Source organism: Aptenodytes patagonicus, chromosome 1 (assembly GCF_965638725.1).
Source record: "Aptenodytes patagonicus chromosome 1, bAptPat1.pri.cur, whole genome shotgun sequence".
Lineage (NCBI taxonomy): Eukaryota > Metazoa > Chordata > Aves > Sphenisciformes > Spheniscidae > Aptenodytes > Aptenodytes patagonicus.
Genome location: NC_134949.1, coordinates 89,446,526 through 89,471,137, shown reverse-complemented (window position 1 = coordinate 89,471,137; position 24,612 = coordinate 89,446,526). Strand labels below are relative to the sequence as shown.

Genomic DNA, 24,612 nt, shown 5'->3' with positions numbered 1-24,612 from the left:
GAATTTACTACATGTGTGTATTCTTCAGAACTGACTCTTTTTTCTTTTTTCCTTCTGTACAGTTGAACAAGCAAAATGGACTTCTCCAAGCTACCCAAAATCCGTGATGAGGACAGAGAGGCTTTTGTTGGCTATGTCCATGGAGTCTCGGGACCTGGTAGGTATTATTTTGTAAAGGAAATCATAGGTTCTGTTTCATCTAGTGTCTTGTTAATCTTGTTCACTTGGAAGTGGAGAAGTATAGTAGAGCTCCGTGTGGGGCTTTTTCTCTTTGGGGCGGGGGGGGCGCTTTTTAAGAAGGATCATTGACTTAGTCTGATAACATATTAAGAAATAGACTAACAAGATGTTACTGCTAATTAATCTTTTTTAAAGATGTAATGAGCAGAAGCAGGCTGATGAATAATAAAAACAAAAGGTAGTAAACTTTCTGGATGAGGTAAAGCCACTTGGTCAGAAATCTGCAGGCACAGTGTATTAAGCTTCTCTAAAAGGGCATGAGATGCATAGTCCATTCTCACTGAAATGCAGTTTGACCCTGTGCTCTCTGGAATACTCAGGCCCCTGCCAGTGTCAAGCTGTTCTGTGTTACTGCACTGCGGGCTGGAGGAGCTCAGCAAGGAGCTGCAAGGGTCAGGGAAGGTGGCAGAGTGTGGTGGTAGTGCAACTGGGAGGAGGAGGACTCTTCCTCCTTCTTTATCAGCTTAAATTTGTTTCTTTAGGCTCTGATGGTAACAACCTTTGAATATGTGCAGACTGTACTGGCTTTTCTGCTCCTTCCTGCATTCTCTTCAAGAGGTGAAGGAAAGGATGGGAATGTGAGGACAGAAGAATAGCATGTATTTTTGTTAATGCAGCTTATTTGGTGAATAAGAAACTCCCCTGGCTCGCGTCTACCTAAATAAATGCCTGTTCTTTAACTGCCAATTCCCTAACTGCAGAAGTGATACTTAAAAACAATTTTAAACTGATAGAGCTTTCTTTCTTAAGAAGTGGAAAGTGTACTTTTTTGTGTAAATACATGAACCCCATGTGCAAGATTGATATTATAACATAAAAGACATGATAAATTTTGTCCTAAAGCAGCTAAGCCTCTTGTATGATCTGATGAAATCTAACTCGAAACAGTAGGAGGTTTCAGGCCCTAAACATGCTGTCTTAATCTGTTGAAGGTTAATTTAAGTGCCCGATGGTATACATCACTTTTCTGCAAAATAAAACATCAAAATAGTGTTTCCTTAAGAGCTTTGTAGGCATCTGCTGCTCTAGATACAAGAGTATGTATTGCCTTTAGCAGGCACCTTGGCTTGATCTATATATGGAAATAGTTTGTTATGTTAGCATCCAGATGCTACCAAGGTAAACACAAGTTTGAGTGGCTTGAAAATGCTGGTCCCCAACCACAGGTTTATGTAACTACCAGATATCCGGTGAGCTTTTGCCATTTTCTTGTACGTTTTTAATTTAGTCAGGTGGGAATGTGGCCCAGCTAACTGAAAGGGAGAAATGCCTATGTAACTTGTCTGCCAGTGTCCACCGCATCTCTAAAACCCTAAACATTCGCCATCTGTCAAGACAGATAAGAGAAATTATGGCATGAATTGTCTGTGAACTACTACATTCTGATAGCATCCCCTTACTGAGCATAAAGGAACAGCGTGAAAAGTATAGGGAAACTTTTTCTTCTGGCTTTTAAACTGGAAATGTCAGCATTTGTGGCAGCCAAGTTATCCCTTTTGTGAAAGCAAGAATGCGCTTCTGATTTGAGGGAACACCAGGCTTATGCTGTACAGTTCTTACTAACTTCTGATGAGTAAATTTCCTGAGCTACAGGAAAAATACTCACCTATGTGCCTGTCTTCTACAGTGGTCACAGCGTGCAACATGGCAGGTGCTGCTATGTATGAGCTGGTACGAGTAGGCCACAGTGAACTGGTGGGGGAGATTATCCGACTGGAAGGTGATTTGGCAACTGTCCAGGTGTATGAAGAAACATGTATCCTTTTCACTGATCCCTCTGGGCCTGCCAGACTGTGCAGTCCAGAACATGGTGGTGATTAGGGTCAAGAAATGAACAAAGCTGACTGGGGCAAGCGCTTGGTACTTCCGATGCCGGCAGGCAGCAACATCTGTTCTGCACATCTTTTGTAAATTCTGATGGTTTTGAGGTAAATCTTTTCTTGCTTGCCTGTGTACTGAGGAGACCTCTTTTGATTTTATGTGGAAATCAAATAATGGGTATCTTAGAATTTAAGTTAATTTTTAATTTAAATATTACAGCTTCTTGTTAAGGAAGTTGTTTGACAAATGTCAACCATAAATGGCAAAACTACCAAGCAGTATCTGTTGCATTTTTTCTTTGCTTTTGAAAACTATGTTTGTATAACACTTAAACAGGAAATGTAAGGTGAGCAGGATGCCTTCTTCTGGGCAGAGTATTTTGCCAGATGTAATAGATTACACTTTTGCTTCTGCAGTGTGCTTACAGAATCTTGGTCCAGCTAGGACACAGCATGTATTCTAAAATCTAGTTAACTTAAAATGTATTTTGTATTACACATACATGAGAGAATGTTAGAAAAGAAGTCATAAAACTTGAAGCCAGACCTTCTTTTTTTTTCTCCTTGTATCCTTTTAAACTTAAGGGTTTGGCTCTGTGTATCTGTAGAGGCTAGGAGAAGAGCCTGTGCTGGCTCCGAAAGCTTTGTTCTGAGGAGCTGGATGGTAGACTGGTGACTAGCTCCTGTCTGTACCTAATAATTTGTCATTTAAGGTTGCATCGTTTTAGATGGCATCATTGCAATACCTTGTAGTCTTCCATTAGTACCTGGAACAAGTTTGAGTATAGTTTACTCTTAGGTTCCTGATGAGAGGGCTCTGTCATAGGGCTCTCTGAAGTCAACTTGCATTTAATCTTTTGAGTCTTGCATAGGGTTTGGGGGGTTTCTGCTTTCTTTTATATTCTAGCAGGGCCTTTTGCCAAACTGCTGACCCTTTGCAGAGAAGCTCATTGTTCATCTTTGGAGCTTAGATTGTGCGTAGACTGGATAATTTGATATCAGAGAGGAGAGAAATAATGCTGGTCTTGGACAAACTCCCCTTAAAATTAGACTGCTGTCAAAAAGACTGTGCAAGGCTCAAGGTCAAAACAGTTATGCTCTCTAACAAATTCTGAAGTGAAAAATTATGTGTTTCATAAAATTGTCTGACTTTAACAATCAAACCTCTTTTCTAGGTTTGAAGATTTAAGAAATGCCTGACTTTTTGTCATCCTGCTGCCTGGCACTCCAGTAAACTCAGCCATATAGTTGACTTGAACTAATGACTGTAAAGCACAATATTTACCCCTACTTTGCCTATCTGGAGGATGAGCAACTTTGTTGCTTTAGCAATTTCAGCTTGAGTTTAGTATAAAGCCTACATGCTTCTCAAATGATGATGCGTAATATAGTAATAAAAATATTACCTTAAAGTCAGGTGGTTTACAAGCATGATGTGAATGTGATGCCTTCTGCCTTGTTTCTTTCCCTTTGTCTGGATGAACTTTTCCTCAGCAAATCTTTAGCTGGTGTCTCCGTAGGAGATCCTGTACTCCGTACTGGCAAACCCCTGTCAGTGGAACTAGGGCCTGGCATTATGGGAGCTATTTTTGATGGTATCCAGAGGCCTCTCTCAGACATCAGCACTCTGACCAAAAGTATCTATATCCCTAGAGGTGTCAACGTGTCAGCTTTGAGCCGAGACATCAAATGGGACTTCACACCTTCCAGAAATCTGCGGGTAGGTTCTGATGAGCCTGTCTTCCCCTCTTGCTCCTCTGCCCCCAGAGCCTGGAGCCAGAGCAGAGTGCCAAGGCTATGACTGCTGGGAGCTATGGTTAATGCTGTATTAAGTTTGTGAAAAGGGGTACTACGAGGTGGTAGCAATGTATGAGAGTGAGGACTGGACAGGGATCACCAAAACTTACTCAGTGTAACTTACTATGTGTTGCTGCTGCATATGAGAAACTTGCAGAGTTTTAATGTATTTGCAATACCATAAAGAAGCTAGTGGAATTGCACTAAGCATTAGCAGGAGTTACCTGAACAAAAAGAGTAACTGCAGCACACATTTTGCCAATGGTGAAGATAGCCTCAGAGCTGGAAAATGTCACCGCTTTAGCCCTTGGCATCTTCTTTTTTCCAACCCTGCAGGTTAACATATACTATCCTTTCTCTACTTAACACATTAAGCTGAGAGGTATAAAAGAAGTGAGGACAATTCCTTGCATCAGTCAGTAATTGCTACAGTCTGAGGCTTGAAAGGCGCCTGAACCCAGATAGTGTTGCTAGCAATGTGCTGTTAGTGTAATGAGTTATGTAAATGGGCTACTGTGCTGTAACAACGCATTTATAAAGGGAGTAATCACAGTGCTAGACTTAATAGCTATAGTTATTTTATACAGTCCTTTGTCAAGGTTCTTTTTTAAAACTGGAATTCTCACTTATGACTAATAGACCTGTTCTGATTTTAGGTTGGCAGCCACATCACTGGTGGAGATATTTATGGGGTGGTGAATGAAAACTCTCTTATCAAACACAGAATCATGCTGCCCCCGCGGAACAGGGGTACAGTTACATACATTGCTCCGCCGGGAAACTATGACACTTCAGTAAGTCTCCCAAACACCAGTTGCTGGTATATCCCATGCCTCTTTCATTAAGTTGATGTACTCTCCCTGATCTGCGTGATGCCAACTAGAACATGTTTCATGCAACAAGATGTCTGAGTTAATGATCGCTTCTGCTACCCTGCCTGCAGGGATTACATTATCTTGTGCAGTTACTTTCTATGTATATGGCTTCCAAATGGCACTTCAGTTTGCCATGTTTGCTGACCTCTGTGGGGTTCTACAGTATCTTATGAATATGTAAAATTCAGCTGCTCTTCAAAAGCATATTTTTAGTTGAAGCTTCATCTTGCACTTTTTTCCCCAGTAGCATTGTAAATATGGGAAGGAGCCTTCCCTCAGGAAGGGATGATAGCCTGTTGAGGTTCTGAGAAATCTGTGGTGGTATCAAAGACCTAGCTGTGAAGAGTAGTTGAGATGAGAATTTGCGTGCTGGTCCAGTGTGCAGCTGTTTGCTTACTTCAGATGTCTGGTGCTGTCTGTTAGGATGTTGTCTTAGAGCTGGAGTTTGAAGGTGTGAAGGAGAAGTTCACTATGGTCCAGGTCTGGCCTGTACGTCAAGTCCGTCCTGTTACTGAGAAGTTACCAGCCAATCATCCTTTATTAACTGGCCAACGGGTCCTGGATGCCCTCTTCCCGTAAGTACTACCTTTTATTTTCTAGTACGCAAGAAATCTCTCTTTTGGGGGGAAGCGGAGGGAGGAGGCCTTACATTTTTGTTAAGGGCAAACAGAACCCAAGCTTTCACTATGTATCGCAGCATAATCTCAAAAAATATTTAGCTGAATTCCTCATATTTCTATATGTGGCAGGAGAACCTACTAGTGGGAAAAGGAAGATAAGTTTAACAAGATAGTTCTAGTGCATTAATCTAGAAAAAAGGAGAAGCATAAACTTAACATAATCATGCCAAACATACAGAAAGGATAGAACTTTCAAGCTTGATCTCTCCATTTGAACACATAAGTAGGATCTCTTTCCATGATCTTGAGGATGTATAGTTCCCAATGACCTTGGGGTCACCACTTCTGAAAACTGTTGCACTTAACTGTAACACAAAATGCTCATTTAAGCAGCTAACTTCCAAGACACTGAATTCAGTAATTTTGGTCCTAAAATATTGTGCTGCTTATTCTTATAATGCATAGCTAAGTACAGTTGTTCTTTTCTTAGCATTAGCATTCCATCGGTGCTTCCAGCTGTGAAAACTGCTATGTTTCAAGCCTGAAAGTCTAGCTGTTGTACCAGCATAATTCATGTACTTCAAGTGCAGTAGAAGAAAAGGAGTTTATTCCCTCGGTCTTTTGGTTTAGTGAAATACCTCTGTGCTTCTCACCCAGAACACTGAATGTGACTCCTGTCACTCTGCTTTTAATTAGGGATTTTATTGGAAAGCATATTCTAAGATGGGAGAGAGCTGGTTTTGAGTTCCTTGCAAATCAGAGTCCTTTTTCTTTACTCAGGTGTGTACAAGGGGGTACAACAGCGATTCCCGGGGCATTTGGTTGCGGGAAGACTGTGATCTCACAGTCTCTCTCAAAATATTCCAACAGTGATGTCATCATTTATGTAGGCTGTGGAGAACGAGGAAATGAAATGTCTGAAGTACTGAGAGATTTCCCTGAGGTTAGTATGGAGAATTCATGGAGAGTAAACCTTCTTGGGAAGACTTGCTATTGTACTGGTATTGTAACTGAATAAAATATCATATTGGTAGAGTGATTTGAAATGATCTTCTTGCCTCCCTGCTGTAAGTTCTGGCTGTAGTAGCAGAAATTCCTTTTGGCTCATTCAAGAATGATTTCAGCGGCCCCTCAATAAACAACTGGACTAGTTTTTGGGTGTACCTTCTACCTTGTTTAAAATAAAACCAAAATGAATACCAGGGTGTAATTTAGCAGTTATAAGCACCTTACCTTTCACTGGTAATGTCTCCAACTTTTCTAACTTAACCATGCATAGCAAATGCAGCATCTGTATTTACAGGGTGCAGGGTGGTGATACAGTTACCAGATACTAGTTTGACATGTTAGGCTTTCTACTTCTGAAGGAAGTAGAAAATGCATGGTTTAAAAAAAAAAAAAAAAAAAAGAAAAAGCAACAGGTTTACCAATCCTTCTACCTGTTGTAATATGTTAGTGAATTAGTTGTGGCACAGCCTTCTATAAAATATGGGAAAGAAGCCAAATAGCCTGAACTGCTAGGTTGAAACTCCACTGTCAGAAATAAGGGGTAAAAGGCTTGGGTGTGTTGATTGATTACAAGATGAGAAAGTCAAGCTGAGGTGGCCATGAAAAAGGTAAATCCCAGGGTATTTATGAGTGGAATTCTGACACAAATGTCAGGATATGCATTCTGTTGTTCAAGTGCTTGTGAGGCTTCACTGGGTTTATGTATGTGGTTTTATGTCCGGTTGTCAAAGACGAACTTGGATTGGTGTAGACGGGGAAAAAAGCTGTCTGATTCCTAACGGACTTACGACGGGAGGCTAAGATTTTTTTGGCTCTTCCAGCCTAGTAAGCTGAGAGAGGATAATGTACTTCATGATGCAGTGGATTTCTCATTACTCATTTGAATGGGATCAACAGGGATTTGCCAGCTGCAAAAGATGAGATGAGGCTGAGGTGTGTACATTAAAGAGTTAAGCTGTGTGCAATCTGGAAGGCAAACCAGCATAGTATCCTGAAATCTTGAATCTAGTCTCTGCTCTTGGTAGAATAGCTGTGAGGAGAATATCCTGACACAAGGTGAGTAATACAGTAAAAAAAAAAAACACCCCAAAAAATTGCTACCGTTACCTTTTTTTTTCTTTTCTTGAATTTTAGTTAACAATGGAAGTTGATGGCAAGGTAGAAAGCATCATGAAGAGAACAGCTCTGGTAGCAAATACCTCCAACATGCCTGTGGCTGCCAGAGAAGCCTCTATCTATACTGGTAAGATGTACAGGAGGCTGGAAAAGGCTGTGTGTGTAGACCAAGCCATCATGCTCTAGTATTTTCAGTTCCTGAGATGGTCAGTACCAAGAAACCTGCTTAGTTTCAGAAGTCAACCCTTTTGGGTCTTGCCTGCACAAAGTCCTAGTATCTTAATTGAATTTGGCTTGCTTGTATATAATTACAGTTTCCAAATATTGAGTAAACTTTGCTTATAAGGTGAACTTAGTGCACCAGCTCTCATGTATTTTTTCTCCATGTGTTAAATATGTAAGCTTTTGTTTGTGAATAGCTTTTTGCTGACATGTACAGCCACTTAATGGGCAGGAACAGTGTTTTCTGAGTTGGCAGGCTAGTCGTCTTTCCTTTGCAGCCTCTTAGAGGTTTTTTTTTAAAATTCATTTTTATGAAAAGTTGTCAGATAATTAAGATAAAACATGACCTTTTCTTACTGTTGTATTCTGGTAGTTTGAAAGGGAAGGAGACATTTTACAGTAAGAAGAGGCTTTGTTCATGGTTTCAGTGAGACAAAGAGTAGCATCAGTGACATTGCCGTGTCTCTTCAAAGAAATACATGGGAACGTAAGATGAGACAGAGTGGTTCATAAGGAAAAATGGGGAGAGTGAGAAGAAATTAAAAAAAAAGACAGCAAGGACATGATCTAGTGGGAAGAAAGAATAACTTTCAGTGTCTATTTCCATCAAAATGTAAACTTAAATAATTTGGCTTATTTGCATCTTAGTGACAACATACAAGCATAGAATTCCTTTCTGAACTGTATCCTGCAGCATGCTGTTGTCTTTGTTCTAGGAATCACCCTGTCCGAGTATTTCCGGGACATGGGCTACCATGTCAGTATGATGGCAGACTCTACTTCCCGATGGGCTGAGGCCCTCAGAGAAATTTCAGGGCGACTGGCTGAAATGCCAGCTGGTGAGTAGTCTTTTCTCAGTCTAGTCTTGTAAATGCATCCTTTAAACTCTGAGCCTTTGACTCAATTTCTGTGTGTTGGTGTTTGCAGACAGTGGTTATCCAGCCTACCTTGGTGCCCGTCTAGCCTCTTTCTATGAGCGAGCTGGCAGAGTGAAGTGTCTGGGAAATCCTGAAAGGGAGGGCAGCGTCAGCATTGTTGGAGCGTGAGTGTTGCATTTCTTTGCTTTGCACTGGCTGCAGTTCTTCCTCTGTGTTTTTCTATGTCAAAGTACCTATTTTTCAGACAAAAAGAAAGTCTTGTTGCTCTGTGTAGCTGCAGAACTAAAAATATGTGAATAAGTAGGTAGATATCTAGTCTCTGTTCACCCAGAACTGCTGCTAAATTGTGCGTGGGGACAGAAAGAATGAATGCGGATAGGTAGTTCTGTGAGGTGTGGAATCGCAGTCACTTGCAGCAATTGGAGCGAATGGCTCAGGGAAGAATGTCGTTAGAGCTGTCACTGAAAAGTATGTCAAACCATGCTCAGAGCAGGAAAGAAGGGGCAGTTAGAGCAGCAGTGTGTGCGCTTGGCGGCATAACAAATCGTGATTCTCTTGCTTAAATAGAGTAGAATTACATGGAGCAGCATATCTCAAGCTGTGATGGGCTGTGAAAAGCATGCGGTCCCCAGACATTCTTTCAGGCTGTATTGATTTGTATATCATACTGTGGGCAAAGTGATTTCCCCCCAACATGTTTTCAGGAGAGCCTCTAGCATCTGCAAGAACACCTAGAGTCCATTCTTTGCTCTGCTTAGTTCTGCTGTCCACAACATATGTACACAAATGCATTGTGCTTTTTGAGGTTGGAAGTTTATTTTTTTTATCTCTGGGAAGGCATGTAGTAGGGTGTAAGCCCCAAATGAAGTTGAAGTGGTTATATATAGCTGAATATCTGAAATAATTTCAAATTGGGATATTGTTTTCTGTAAAACAATCATTGCACTGTGTTTCACGGTGTCCTATCAGCACACTTGCTGAATCTGTTCCAGTTGAGACGGGTTTGATAATCCAAGCCAGAGTTACTTCCTGGAGCTGAAGTGACTGAAATCATACCTTGATACTGTCAGTCAGTCACTGATATAACTATATTTCATGGTATGCTTGATATTACACCTGTGTGGGTATGCATCAAATACTTTCTGCAGTGGAAGCTTGCAATCTGTTACTTGAAATTGTGTTGACTTTTCTGGTTTCTGTGATCATGGAGCTGTGCAGTCATGTTCAGTACTTCAGTTTAAACTGTGAAAAGCAATTCTGATAACTCTTCCTTATCTCTTCCTGCTCAGTGTCTCTCCCCCAGGTGGTGACTTCTCTGATCCTGTCACATCTGCTACTTTGGGCATTGTTCAGGTACATCCCACGACGTTGCAGCTCTTCTGTCCACTCTGTTAGACTTGAAATGATTGTGCTTCAAGTGCATTTGTGCCAATGGCTGTGGTGTGAGTGCTTTGATTTGACACAGGCAGCTTTGTAGGGTGCTTTGGAAAATGTTCCAACAGTGTAAAAGACAACCTTATGAGATGGTCTCTGAACTGACGTGTTTGAGATCCCTTTGGAAGAGGGAGCGAAGGTAGCAATTCCTTCCAATGCTGACTGCTCAGGAATATCTGTATGCTTCCTGATTGCTGCTGTTTGAGCTGCACTTCAAATGTGGCTGCTCTCAGCTGAGGTGGAAAGTGAACCACTCTTAATAGGTGCATTGAAACCATGAAAAAGTCCTCAGAGCAGCTGGTTGGGAGAAGAATGTCTTGCAACTGATGGCCCAGCCCTGTTTTAGGAAAAGGAGTTATATCTAATAGGGCGCCACTTAATTAGACTCCAGTATTGACGTTGTCTTTGTTACAGCTGACTTTTCCCTCATGAGGAGTCTCAAGCTGAATAAGTCTTGAACTCAGCTTAAAAGATGCATCATTTTTTGAGAACTGTGTTTGAAAGTCACTGCTATAGTTAAATTAACATAAGGAAGGCTTGCTTTCTCTCTCAGGCTTTCATCTGAAGATTTGTGATAGCCTTTGCCATGTTGCATTTGCTCAAACTTGCTTTCTGTATTGGGGTGGTTTTTTATTGCCTTCAGTTACTTTGGTTCGCTTTTGATTTGGAACACTGGTTGATCTCTCTGGCTTCTGACAGGTTTTCTGGGGCCTGGATAAGAAGCTGGCACAACGCAAGCACTTCCCCTCTGTCAACTGGCTGATCAGTTACAGCAAATACATGCGTGCCCTGGACGAGTACTATGACAAGCATTTTACAGAGTTTGTCCCTCTCAGGACAAAGGCCAAAGAGATCCTACAAGAGGAAGAGGACCTTGCAGAGATTGTGCAGCTTGTGGGGAAGGTGAGTAACCAGCTGTGAGGACATGTGGTGTCAATGAGCCATCCTCCATTTCCTTACTGCTAGTGCAGGCTTTTGACCATGTCTTAGACCAGACTTGATGGACACTGCATTGTGCAAAAAAGACAAATGGTCACTGGGAGATGTTAGACTCTCCTGCCTCTAACTGTGCTTTATTCTGACTTTCTTGTGTTGTTTGACTTCTTCTAATGACAAATAATTTTTTGGATTTGATTAACCTTGGCTTGACGCTACTTTTCTCATGTAAATTAGATTGCAGGGCATCTAATGCTGAAGTTAAGAATCTTCACTTGCATCAGTGTTCTAGTCCTGCTGAAATGCCCTTTGTTGCAACCTACAGTAGTACTCCATTGGAAGTAATCTTTGTAAGAGAAATGATGCAGACTGATCTTTACTGTTGAAGTCATCTGAAGAGTTACAATTTATTAGAAGCCACGTTGCCAGCAGCAGAACAGAGGTGTTGGCATCTACAGGCTGGCTTGTAGAAACAGAAGTGATGTCTGCTTTTTCTAAAAACTGGTGATTACCTGGTTTCCCTGTGGAAAACTGTGACATGACATATGGCTCCATTTTACAGGCATTCTTTAATTTCCTTCATTCACTTCACTCTTTTGGAGAGAAAGCTGAACTTGGACAGGAAAATTTCCCTTGAGAGCTCTCAAAAGGGACCCAGTGAAAACCCTGTGTTTCAGCTTAGCACTGTAAATATGATAATTGACAGGTGCCTAGCACGTACTTGACAGTAACTTAATCCCATGATGCTCAGATGAGCTATGCTGATTTACAAGGTGGTGGTAGTGTGTGGTAACATGTATTAACTACAGTTACTTGGAGGAAGTTTGGTCCTGGTGCTCTCCCTATTCACTGATGTTCTAGCCCAAGTGAGATGGTGCCGTTCACCAGATCTTGCCTAGCAGAGCTGTCCTGTGTCTTCACAGGATGTGTCTTCAAAGAAAAGGTAAATGTGATCTTAGGGTCTTCTGCAGTTTTCTATTTACAAAAACATGTTCTAAAAGACTAGTTTATAGAGCAGGGTAGAATCAGTTCCTTGGTGTGGAAGGGATACTGATAAGCCAGTGCTTGTTGTTAATTATTAATTTTATTTATTAAATATTAATTTATTAGCAATTGGCTATTAAATATTAATTAAATATTAATAGTAATAAGCCAGGCATTATTTCCATGATAGAAGTACCAGAACTGGTGATCTTGTTCTCAGAGATGTTATCTTTAACAGTTTCTTTCAGTCTGGGCTTGGCTAATAACTGCAACAACCTTTAGAAAGGGGGAATTGTGGAAAAACAATCAGATTTTTTTTTCTTTTTAGCTCTGAATTCTGTCAGTCTCCTCGTGAAAGAAGGTCCACACTTCCCATCTAGAAAGCAAGCAGGGGTACTTAAATATCAATCTGCCCCCTTTAGCAAAAGGATGATGAAGGTAGAGAAGAGTGACCTGTGGTGCCAACAGCAGCAGTGTGCTGCAGGGTTGTGGCTGTCCTGCAGTGTGACAGGCATTGTCATCAACTCCTTTACTCTTCTTGAATGCCAGACAGGGAAAGCCCATTGGTAGCTGTGGAGGCTAGTATCAAATCCTTAAGATTATGTACTGATCTAGCATGCTGAGATCTAGTTTTTTCTTCTATGGACATAAGGATCGAGGAAGGTAAAAATGAAATTACCTCTTTATGTTGGAAGGTGATGTTTCAACGTACCTCATAGCAGAGCCATGTGTGGTTTTCTGTGTCTGGTGGCTTTTCCATTATCTTAAAGGAAACTTCCTTTCCGTTGTTTATTGTCAGATAGACTTAAAGTAGACTTATTGACTGTTTGGCCCATCTTAATTTGGCAATCATTTAAATTGGCTGTTCTACAGCAGGCAGTAAGAAATACCCAAAAGACAGAATTCTGCTGAAAGCCATCTTAAGAGGGTGGGAAGAAAACAGGTACTGAAAGATAATGGTTCTTGGCCAGGACATACCATGGCCTTGTGGACTTGAGTACTAAACTAACAGTGTACCTTACTTTTCTAGGCTTCCTTGGCAGAAACAGATAAAATTACCTTGGAGGTTGCCAAGCTGATAAAAGACGACTTCTTGCAACAGAATGGTTATACACCTTATGACAGGTGAGATCTCTCTGGCCACTCTGCCCTTCTTGGTCCTGTGTAGTCTGGATTTAGACAGCTACTTTATTTGGAAACAAATTAGGGCAGAAATTAATTTTACTCACCATAAACAAATGGAAGAACTGTGCTTAGGTAGGCCATTGAACGGTGTGTTCATGTTGTCTTACCCAAGGCATGCAGACCTTTTCCAAATGCAGTCACACCCTTCTCAGGCCCTCGTCTATTGTTCAGTTAGCCAGTATTTCTGCAATAGCATGTCCTCCTGTCCTTCTGAGGAGGAGAGGACCACTTTATTTTCACAGTCAACACCCAAAGTCTTCCTGTTGATTCTAGCAATGCATGGGGGACTGCAAGAATCTGCTTTCAGTTACTGTTGCGTAATTCTTGAGTAAGTTTGATCCATCAAAAAAACTTACTGGATCTTTTCCCTAGTGCAATGCTTATTACCCCTGTCTGCCTTGCTTCTTTCCGTGCTACCCTTGTGTTTTAACAGCCTGACAAGGGGCCTTTTGTACTTCATCTCACTCCCCAGCCCATTTACATCAGGAGGTCTTGAAATACTTCACCACTAAAAATTTGGACGTACATCATTCTGTAATGGTGTGTGCCTTTGATTAGGTTACTAGGGCAGGTATGCTTGTGTGCGATAGGGAAGCACAGGAAGTAGCACAATGTAGGGTATAAATAATGATGAGGTACCTTCCATGGCAGTCATCTATCCATTAAAAATGGAGCTTTTTGTATGTGGAGTACTCTCGTCATAGAAACACTGCCTTTCCTGTGAGCAAAGAAACTTGCAGAGCTGTCAGGTCATCCCAGGCTGCTTGGAGGAAGCCTGCTTCCATGATGGACAAAACAGGAAGGAGGAATTCCGTTGGCTGCTCTGGTGTTTTCCCTTTCTCATTAGTATTGGCACAGATTGAAATGCGAGACTTGTACAGTGATGGTTCCCGTTGTCTCCTGTTTTGCTCAGTGTTTGGGTGCTGCTTCAGAAACCTCACTTCAGGATGATTGTCTTAGCCCATGATTTCACCTATTTAAAAATGCAGTCTCTTCCCTTTGACAGTATGTATCAAGAATACCTGGAGTAAAGCAGGGTAGTGCTCTCTTTCAGGTGAGAATTCAGAGTTTTGTGAAGGCAGGAGCAAAGGCTTGTCCTGTTAACTGTTCCAAGATGCCCGACAGATCCTTTTCTGTTCCATCAGGTTCTGCCCTTTCTATAAAACAGTGGGAATGCTTTCCAATATGATTGCATTTTATGACATGGCACGCCGTGCTGTAGAAACCACAGCCCAGAGTGACAATAAGATCACGTGGTCCATCATCCGAGAGAACATGAGCGAAATCCTCTACAGACTTACCTCCATGAAATTTAAGGTATGTTTGTAATGAACTGGGTTGTACTGCTTTTTGTGAGCGTCCAGTGTCTTGAAAGGCTGTTACTCAAAGGTGGTCATCGGTTGCCTTAGATAAAGGTCTATGAACAGAGACTTTTTGCAATCATTTTGAATACACTTAAGAACTGGTTTTAGTTTGTGAGCACAGGAGTGGTCAGTACAGAAATCTAGTCGCGTGATGCTGGCTGCAGAGCCTTGGCAACCCCACCTTCAACAGTCTCTTTTATGTTACGTATATATTCATGGTAATAGAACAAGCACCTTTCCTGTTTGTTTTGAGGTTTTTGTGATAAAATTCTGTAAAAAATTATAACAAGTTCTAAGGAGACTGTTAGCAGATAAAAGCAGCCTAAAGTTTAAATCCAGGAATGTGCTAAAAAGTGTATGATAGAAATGTTGATCAAGCTATTTTAAATAGAAGTTAAGGAAAGAAATGCTAGTCTCCTGCAGTAATACGTGATGTCCCCTGTGTTTGGCTTCAGGGCCTAAGGCAGGTAACTAGGAGGAGAGGAAGGGAGGAGTAACTTCAACATGGGCTAAAGAGAAAACAAGTGGCTCAGAGCATCTGCTCTGGGTAACTTCAGTAGCCATCTTTTTAGAGTACAGCTTTCCTAAGACTCATCCGGAGCATGCTGGTGTAGCAGTTACTGGTAGGACAGTAACCTGTGGTGCTGGCTGATGTTAAAGTAGCTAAGGAATATTCTCTACGAAGTACGATGCTTATTCTGTTAAAACTCTTACAAGCCAATATTGCAAATCTTTCAAGAACAAGTACCATAAGATAAAATTACATTTAAAATTAAGTGTTCTGGCATGCCAGGGTATTCTGTTCCTGCAGGGCACTGGCTTGTTTCTGCAGTAAGCAGATCCCTGGTATATATTCTCAAAGCATCAAGAACATAACAAGATACACTTGGGGACGCGAGCTTCTTTGAGAGCTGGTTATATAGAGATAGGGGAAGTAATACACTTTTTACAAACCCTGACCACCAGAAGGCATCTGGCATACAGCAGAGCAGCGGACAGCACGGCTGAAAAAGGGAATCCAGAGGGTGAATACATGCTAAGTGGAGCTGGCCCTCTAATACAGTAATAGTTATGAAAGGAAAATTGTATTTCCTGGGTAACAGTCTAAAAGGCGTGAGAATTTAAATGTCCTGCATCCTGCGGTCTGTGTACTTTGGAGAGACAATGAAGAAGTAGTGCATCTGCACGTGTAAGTCCTCTGTGTTTCCCAAGAGCTGCACTGACCCAGAGGAACGTAGTGTTGAGGGGGGCATGGTGAAGACATTGAACAGACTTCACAGCCTGGCAGTTAATGCTTCTTGCAGGGAAGGCCTTGCAGCCTCAGAGCAAAGCTGATTGTTACATTTTTTGCCCTTGTCTTTCATGAAAAGTATTCTGAGAAAATGAAGCTGTACGAAGATGTTTTTGAGCTTGTTATGATCGCACAGTAAGATTTTAATTGGAACAGAGTGACCTCTGAGTGATGCCAGAGTAACTCTTGCACTTATAGGGGATGTACCCCAAAAAGTACAGCAGAGCATTCCTGAGTCACAAAGATGCTTACTCTATTTGGTTTGGGGACAGGAGCTGGTATTAATCACTGCAGCTCTTGAATCACACAGCATTAACTAAGACCCTCAGTATTATTGAATCCTCTCCAAATCAGTTGCTTTTCAATAAAGTAGCCACTGCTCATGGAAGAAAAAAAAAATTCTCTGTCCAGTATCCATTCTGCCTGCTCATTGAAAGTCGAAAGAGGATGAGGTTTAAACCTTGTGGCTGCTGGTGAGACAGGAGGCGGAGATGGAGCTATGATGCCTGCTCTGTGGTTAGCAAGTGTTAATCCTGAGGTCAAGAAATTACAGCACTGGCAAAGCAGGCTTGTCTTAAGTACTGGGGGCTTTTCCTGACAGATCTGTTCACTTGCTGTGTTATCTTTCAGGACCCTGTCAAAGATGGTGAAACAAAAATCAAGGCGGACTACGCTCAGCTGTTTGAGGATATGCAGAATGCATTTCGCAGTCTGGAAGACTAGACTCAGCCTCTGTGACGACTCCAGTTTGTCCTCTCGATTCCTCATCTCAACTCCTCTGCTTCCCTACCTTTACAAGAATGATGCAACAGTACTTGAGTTGATAAATAGCCCTATGTTTTCCCTGTTCATACTCAGAGAGTGTCCTTACAAAACATTCCTCTTAGTTTGTGTTTGGCATTGCTTTGTGTCTGAAATGGCGAGTGATGTGTGAGTGGGCCTGGCTGAGTGAGGAAATGCTGTTGTACACTTCTAGGGTGGGAAAAATTTCACCTTGCCTCTCCCAGCTCTCTTGGCAACCGGTCTTTCATGGCAGGGGAGGCGTAGATCTTAATGCAGTCATGCGGTACATTCTGAGCTGGCAGCGGTAAGGGCATTTACAACTGGCGCTTTGCTAAGTGACTATCATGATGTAGCACTCCCTATTCTCAAACAGAATTTTTGACCATATTCTGATGACATGTTGATACAACCAAAAATTCTTCACTGCTCTGCCCCTTCTGCAGCCCTCAGCTGAGTCTGTTGGTATTGAAATGTGGTAGTTCTGGATCTCCTCAAGAAGGGACTAACTAGAAGGTGAGCACGTACAAGCAGCCAGTATACCTTTGTACACTAGAGAAATAGAATTTTATTTTCCTACTTAATACAGATAGGACCGCTGGACTCCACTAAAATGAAAGCCATAGGTGCTCAGCTTCCAGCAGAATTTTACCTTCTTGCCTCCCACTCACCCCAAAAAATTTCACAACACTCAGCTGCTTTAGTTTGTGAAGCTTGTGACTGCTGCCGTGTACTGCAGGACACGCATAGCAAGTTACAGTGGTGCCACGTGTGTGGACCAGGAATACAGTCCTTCCTCGGTGGTGCTCTGTCTGCCAGTGCCGTTGTCTTCCAGTGCAATGCCCAGGCCACGCTAATGAAAGCAAAGCGTGTGCTTAACCTTCCTCCTCCACCTGTGCTCACGTGGCCTGTTGGGTGGTGGCACAGAAGGTCCCCAGTTCTCGTGCAAGAGGAATGTATGATGCTGCACTTCTGGGGGCGGGGGATGAATTGGGGGGAAGGTTGACAAGTACAAAATGTATTTACTCCTGCCTTGTTGATTACGATGCAAGAGAAACCAGTGACTCTGGTCTTCTGCTCTGTGCTCTGGAAGCACTCCGTGAAGCAGCTGAAACTGCTGTGTGTTGGGCTTGTTTATTGGCAAAACTAGTACGAGATGAGGAATGAGCATAGAGCAGCCTTTTTGTCAAACGCCGAGAGCCCAGCACTCATTGCTACAGTGTGAGAGAGAGAGAGAGAGAAAAATGCTGGCACCCTCTCCAATCTCTGCCTCTTGCTTGTTTCCAGTGGCATCCAGTGCTGCTTTGCTGTGCAGCACGCTGTGCCCAGCTGGGCTCCAGCTGACATCCACTGCTTTATTATGGTCATGAAACAGTCACCTAACCATTGTAGGTGACACCGTGGTAGTGGTGTGGCTATGTAAGCGTTAATTCCGCACTGAAGTATTTCCACCGGCTGCCAGCTTTGAACAGTAGTGATGCAGAGGGATCTCGCAATATGGACCAAATGCCACTACTTCCATTATGGTATCAACTTGCTGTTTGTCAGGGAGAGCCTGGCTGAAACTTAAAGGGATTAACTATTTTTGGTTCTCCCAAAAGAAACTACTCCTCCAGCTGACATTCTGGTAGTGAATGGTTAAGTTTACAGCTCACTAAACTTTTGGTTGTATGCTGCTTATTTTACCAATGAGCATGTGTGAATGAGTAGTCACTGTCCAAGCCCTTGCTGGATTCCTCGTTGTTCGTACCCTTCACCACTGTACTATGTAGCATTTCATGCTAGAAACCAGATGTTCTTATCTCTTTAAATAGAGGGTGTTATAAACTTTACAGAAGATGTCTAAGATAATGCAGTTCTAATATTTATTGTGCTGTACCTGGCCCTGAAGTGTGACCAGTTCAAACGGTTTCATATATATTTTTGTCTTTTTTTGTTTTGTGTCTGTTTCCAGTGTTGAGATTCTAATGTTCACTGTGTCCTGCAAGTCTTCCCTCCACAGCTGTGGGAGGAATGAAAAGATGGGCAGAACCCCACCACCTACTTTATCTTGTGTATTTCATAATGTATGTTGCTGGAAGTTGTGTTAAAAAAAAAAAAAAATTAAAAAAGTTGAAGTCAATGAGAATAAAATGGATTTAAAGTAGGTCTTTGTCCTGTTTTCTTCTGTCAAACCAAACCTGTGCCACAGTGGTGTACACAGCATAAGTAAAATCTTACTTCATTTTAGGGATCTCTTTTTAAACTTGTAAGCAGCAATGGGGCAGGGATGTTTTATCTCAGTTCTCCCATTCCAGTACAGTTTGCATCATCTCCTCAGATATTACATGAAAGGAAGAGTTACAGTGTAGTAAATATTCTTGGGGTAGAGATTTTTAGGACTTCTTTTATTGTAATACCAAGCGTAAGTGTGAACTTGCCTTTCGCTCCTAGTAGCCACCATGCATGCTAACGCAACGATTGTAGTTGTACCATTTTATGGCACTTCGCTAAGCCTTAGAATATTTCCCTGCCGTGTACCATATGCTGTGAAATATACCTCCTAAAATCTCAGCTGCATGTTTCAGACAAACCGATTTGAACTTCTGGATCAGAAGATAAGCAGCACTGCTGGCCAAAGCCTGAAAGTAACGTGTTAGCAATCCTTTTAAAGAAGGAGTTGAGACCTTCTGTAAATAGCAACAGATGAAGTGAGAATATACTAAAAACCTCACATTTGGGCATTTTTGTACGTATTTGATCACCGTATAACACCTCTCTGAAGGAAGTGTGTGCTATTTTATATATATTAGAGATACAGAAAGCTTGAATAGAGCAGACGTTCAAGTAATTCCACCGCATTACAAAGGGGTGGAAGTCACAGGTTCACTCCTGGCAACCACAGACTAGCCAGTAGTTCTCTGCAGACGTCAAGAAACCTGTTGAGGGAAGGGATGAGTTCAGGTTTTGGCAGCTTGGAAGTTACCCACTGGCAGCGTCCTCACTTCGTCCACTCGACTTTTGTGAATCTGGAAGGCAGGCGTCACCCAGCGGCCACAGGAGCACTGCTCACCCCGCCAGCTGAAGGAGCCCAGCTTCGACATGCATTTGGGACACAGAAGCTGCAAGAAAAACACATGACCCACTCTTACGGCGCACGCGGATGTAGTTCTATTTAAAATGTGCTTCTATGATACGTTAAATTGCGGCAACGTGCTCTGAGCCAGCTCCTTCCCTTGTAACGCTTCACAGAAGGTAAACGGGCTGAAAAACAGGCAAAAAAGCTAAACCAGCATGGCTGGTGTTTGCCATGCCCGGGGGTGTAGCAGGCAGCTGTGCTGGCAGAAGGGAGGGGGTGGAAATGCAAGCTGCTCAGACCCAGTGTGGTTCCAGGACAGTTTTGCCAGTCTCCAGAAAGCCTCAGTCAGCCTGGGACCACAACAGGTTTTGTAAATCACACAAACTCTTTCTCATACTAGAAACAAACAGCAGATAAACCCTGTCCAACACCCTGGCTAGTGTTCTCAGTCCGACAAGATCGCCAGCTTGTTTCCTTATAAAAGCATATTTAAGAATCTGTTCATAGGCTGCAAAATTGACGCACGAAAGGCTGGGAGACCTAGGTCCTTGTGTGTGGGCTTTTGCATCAGGGAACAGAAACAGTTTGTTCTGCCTTTGCAAAAAAAAAAAAAAAAAAAAAAAAAAGAAGTGCATGCTCCCCTTCACCTGTCCTTCCAGTACTCCGAGCAACGCTGGCTCCATCCACTGCACGGGCTCAGTGAAGTAAGAGGTACACTTTTCACGGCCATCGCCATAAAGCTGAGCAGAGTCCGTTATCCTCTTGCGGGCAAAGGCTGTCGGTCCACTTCCTTCCATGTGGGACAAAATGCTGGAACCACGGAACAGAGCACGCCTGCTCTCCGCAACGGAGGGGGAAAAAGAAGTAAAATAGTTGGTTACTTACTGGGGAAACCTACAGACGGTAGAAAACAGGGACATGCACCTCTTGACAGTAAGTAATTAAGCAGGATTACAAATCCTATATTTTTTTAATTTAGCCTAGAAGGTCAGCAGGCACTGACTGCGTTCAGGGTTGCCTCTTAACAAACCTAGTGATTTGTGTAGTTTTGGGCTCTGCCCCACAGCTGTATGCTGCCTTTTATACAGGTCTATTTTTAAACAATTCCTGCCTACTAAAACTTTAAATCTACACTCATATACTTGAAGAAACCTACACCTAGGAAATAGCAGGATTATTCAATTTCACTTTAAGCAATCCATAAAAGGTTGTTAAAATGCAGTAAACCCCAAAATCTACAAGAAGTTTATTCTGGAGAAACTGATTGCCATAGACAAACTAGAAGTTACGGTTTCAGAGCAAACAACTTCACAGAGCCAAGCGGAATTATGCCTGCCTATAGAACGTGGCGGGCTAGTCTGCACAAGTGCTGCACAGCTTCAAGGAACAAAAGTTTTCTATTTCATAAGATACTTTTATTTGTCTAATTTTTGTGGCGTACACTGTATGGAAACTTAGGGAAGAGCTCATCCCGGTCCTGACAATAATGACATGCCCATTGGTTTACATGGGGTGTTTTTCTCTTGAGTCAATTTCAAAATGACATTTAATGGGAAAATATAAAAGGTTCAGTACCTGCATTTCCTGCACCTGTAGAGAACTTCTGTGATTGGAGTTTGACATATACTGGTTGGATCAACAGCAAAGACTTCTCGGGGCAAGTCCTGAAGTTCTGTAGAAGGGTCAGTACAAAGTCGCAAATCAGATCTACGCAGCCACACTGCATTTCTGTGGGACCAGACAGCACTGCGCCTCTGCCCCAGTCACAGCATGCAGAAGCCACCTTCTTCGCATTCGTTTGTCCACTCACCAATTCCATTAGATAAGCTGAAAATGAAAAAGCCTCATCCCACCACACCTAAGATTGGGATTCAGTTAATGCAAGGAACTGGGATCTAGACTTTGGCCTTAGCAATGGTAAAGTAGTTGCATTTTGCTTTATGTTCTTACTTGAACAGAAAGTAAAGGCAGAGGAGGAGTTAGAACAATTCTGCTGATCTTTTAGTGCACATAAAGTCAGCTTACGAATGGGAACTGCTAAGGAGAATGACACATAAACGGAGAGAGCACTGTCATGCTGAATGTGCAACACAGATCTTGCAAAACAGCCACAGATTTATTATTTTATTATAAAATTTCACATATGCACACATATCTACTGCAGTCAACCTTTTGCAAATTGAAGTATGAAAGTTTACTTTATACCTTGATTTCAACTTCATCTTAGTTTTGCATTTGTTATTTTTTTTAATTCCATTGGCTTCTTTTTAGAGGATATTAAGTTTGCCTAGCCAGGTACATAAAAATCAGAAAACTTATCAAATTGACCTGGTTAACGGGGGAGGTCCCGGACGACTGGAGGCTTGCCAATGTGACACCCATCTACAAGAAGGGCCGGAAGGAGGATCTGGGGAACTACAGGCCTGTCAGCCTGACCTCGGTGCCGGGGAAGATTATGGAGCGGTTCATCTTGAGGGCGCTCACAAGGCATGTGCAGGACAACCAGGGGATCAGGCCCAGCCAGCACGGATTCATGAAGGGCAGGTCCTGCTTGACCAACCTGATCTCCTTCTATGACCAAGTGACCTGCGTAGTGGATGAGGGAAAGGCTGTGGATGTGGTCTACCTGGACTTCAGTAAGGCCTCTGACACCATCTCCCACAGCATTCTCCTAGAGAAGCTGGCGGCTCACGGCTTAGACAGGCGTACTCTTCGCTGGGTCAAAAACTGGCTGGACGGCCGGGCCCAGAGAGTTGTGGTGAATGGAGTTACATCCAGTTGGCGGCCGGTCACGAGCGGGGTTCCCCAGGGCTCAGTACTGGGGCCAGTTCTGTTTAGTATCTTTATCAGTGATCTGGACGAGGGGATCAACTGCACCCTCAGTAAGTTTGCAGATGACACCAAGTTGGGCGGGAGTGTTGATCTGCTTGAGGGTAGGAAGGCTCCACAGAGGGACCTGGACAGGCTGGATCGATGGGCCCAGACCAACTGTATGAGGTTCAACAAGGCCAAGTGCTGGGTCCTGCACTTCGGCCACAACAACCTCATGCAGCGCTACAGGCTTGGGGAAGAGTGGCTGGAAAGCTGCCTGGCAGAAAAGGACCTGGGGGTGCTGGTTGACGGCCGGTTGAACATGAGCCGGCAGTGTGCCCAGGCGGCCAAGAAGGCCAATGGCATCCTGGCCTGTATCAGAAATAGTGTGGCCAGCAGGAGTAGGGAAGTGATCGTGCCCCTGTACTCGGCACTGGGGAGGCCGCACCTCGAATACTGTGTTCAGTTTTGGGCCCCTCACTACAAGGACGTTGAGGTGCTGGAGCGTGTCCAGAGAAGGGCAATGAAGCTAGCGAAGGGTCTGGAGAACAAGTCTTATGAGGAGTGGCTGAGGGACCTGGGGTTGTTTAGCCTGGAGAAGAGGAGGCTCAGGGGAGACCTCATCGTGCTCTACAACTACCTGAAAGGAGGTTGTAGCGAGGTGGGTGTTGGTCTCTTCTCCCAAGTAATAGCGATAGGGTGAGAAGAAATGGCCTCAAGTTGCGCCAGGGGAGGTTTAGATTGGACGTGAGGAAAAATTTCTTTACCGAAAGAGTGGTTAAACATTGGAACAGGCTGTCCAGGGAAGTGGTTGAGTCACCATCCCTGGAAGTATTTAAAAGACGTGTAGATGAGGCACTTAGGGACATGGTTTAGTGGGCATGGTGGTGTTGGGTCGACGGTTGGACTCGATGATCTTGAGGTCTTTTCCAACCTTAATGATTCTATGATTCTGTGATTCTATGACCTTTACCATTTCTGAATTTTGCTAAAGAGGACAGTTCCTTATGGATCTTATTTCTCAGGCATGTCTCAAAGACCCATTTTCCCCACTGATGAGCTACAATTCTCTAGAACCAGTACGATGTAAATGTTTGCCTAGCCAACTCAAGGCTTGGCTGCTTTGAGAGCAATACTCAAAGTCAACCACCTCTGACATGGCCTTCTGTGTTCATTTCAGGATAGACTGGTCCCACCTGGGACCGCCCTCCTTGGGAGACTGCCCCAAGCTTCACTCCCAGCCCGCCCCAGCTCAAGGCCGATGCTCGCGGGCGAGGTCGGCCCCGCCACCTCCCCCGCCACTCACCAGGGTACCTCTCCGTGAGCATCTGCAGCCGGTACCGCTTGTAGAGGACGCTGCTGGTGTCCACGGCACAGCCCATGGCCTCGTAGAGCTTCAGCTGCCCCTGGAAACCCGGGTTCACCCTGCGGCGGGGGCGAGAGGAGAGTGGGGTGAGGGGGCGCCGGGCGGGCGGGGAGCGGCGGGTGGGGAGTGGGGACCCACTCGGCGTCGGGTTTGGCGGCCCTGACGGCGGCGTAGGCATCCTCGCAGCGGAGTCCCTCGGTCTTCATGAGGTAGGCGGTCACCACGGCCACGCTGCGGCTCACCCCGGCCTGGCTGCAAGGCAAGGACAGGACAGGCCGGCCGTGAGGAGCGCCGCCCGGGGGGAGCGGTCGCCCCCCCCCGCCGCCCCGGCCCTCACCAGCGGACGAGGGCGGCACCGCCGCCCGCCCGCGCCGCGCCGATGAAGGCGGCGCAGTCGTCCAGGCGGCTCAGCAGGTCGGCGCCGGGCTCGTCCCGCGCTCGGACGTGCAGGGTCCGCATCCCCGGCACCGCCGGCGGCTCCTCCGCGTCCACCGTCAGCACCGCCACCACCCCCGCCGCCGCCAGCGACTCCGGGGACGAGCACGACTCCGCGCCGCCCACGTAGAGCCCCGGCAGCACCGGCACCATCCCGCCGCCCCGGCAACCCGGAGCCACCGACATGGCGGCGGGCTCGCCGCGGCTAAGCAGGGCGCCGCCCCCAACATGGCGGGGCCGGGGCCGCCACTCCCAACATGGCGCCTGGCCTCCCCCCTCGCGCAGCTGCCGAGGGCCTCACGGGAAGGGCGTTGTCATGGAGACGGCGGGGGCCGCGTTGTCGCCGGGCGGGGGCACGCTGGGCCTCGCCGCTGGGCCCGGCCTCCCCGGCT

At 44.3% G+C, this 24,612-nt stretch overlaps 2 protein-coding genes across 4 annotated transcripts in view; one reads left to right on the top strand and one right to left on the bottom strand.

Moving 5' to 3' along the window:
• ATP6V1A (ATPase H+ transporting V1 subunit A) overlaps positions 1–18,696 on the top strand; it is a 31,626-nt gene extending 12,930 nt beyond the window's left edge. For both annotated transcript variants that reach the window (XM_076348075.1, XM_076348085.1), the window contains exons 2-15: positions 63–157; positions 1,868–1,996; positions 3,566–3,780; positions 4,514–4,651; positions 5,156–5,307; positions 6,133–6,295; positions 7,495–7,603; positions 8,415–8,537; positions 8,626–8,740; positions 9,866–9,929; positions 10,710–10,913; positions 12,961–13,055; positions 14,261–14,432; positions 16,401–18,696. In XM_076348075.1, coding sequence (XP_076204190.1) covers positions 76–157; positions 1,868–1,996; positions 3,566–3,780; positions 4,514–4,651; positions 5,156–5,307; positions 6,133–6,295; positions 7,495–7,603; positions 8,415–8,537; positions 8,626–8,740; positions 9,866–9,929; positions 10,710–10,913; positions 12,961–13,055; positions 14,261–14,432; positions 16,401–16,493 — 1,854 coding nt within the window. In that variant the 5' untranslated portion in view covers positions 63–75 and the 3' untranslated portion in view covers positions 16,494–18,696. The remainder of the gene's footprint in view (positions 1–62; positions 158–1,867; positions 1,997–3,565; positions 3,781–4,513; positions 4,652–5,155; positions 5,308–6,132; positions 6,296–7,494; positions 7,604–8,414; positions 8,538–8,625; positions 8,741–9,865; positions 9,930–10,709; positions 10,914–12,960; positions 13,056–14,260; positions 14,433–16,400) is intronic.
• Positions 18,697–18,907: 211 nt separating this feature from the next.
• DUSP12 (dual specificity phosphatase 12) lies at positions 18,908–24,406 on the bottom strand. 2 transcript variants are annotated; one of them, XM_076348097.1, is made up of 6 exons: positions 24,123–24,406; positions 23,924–24,037; positions 23,726–23,844; positions 21,184–21,280; positions 20,256–20,442; positions 18,908–19,651 (listed from the first exon to the last, which is right to left on the bottom strand). In XM_076348097.1, the coding sequence occupies exons 1-6, from the start codon at positions 24,404–24,406 to the stop codon at positions 19,490–19,492; spliced, it is 963 nt and encodes a 320-aa protein (XP_076204212.1). In that variant the 3' UTR covers positions 18,908–19,489. The 2 variants fall into 2 exon arrangements, with proteins under 2 accessions (XP_076204212.1, XP_076204221.1); XM_076348106.1 differs by having other exon boundaries at positions 18,908–19,468; positions 24,123–24,403.
• Between the last annotated feature and the right edge of the window lie 206 nt (positions 24,407–24,612).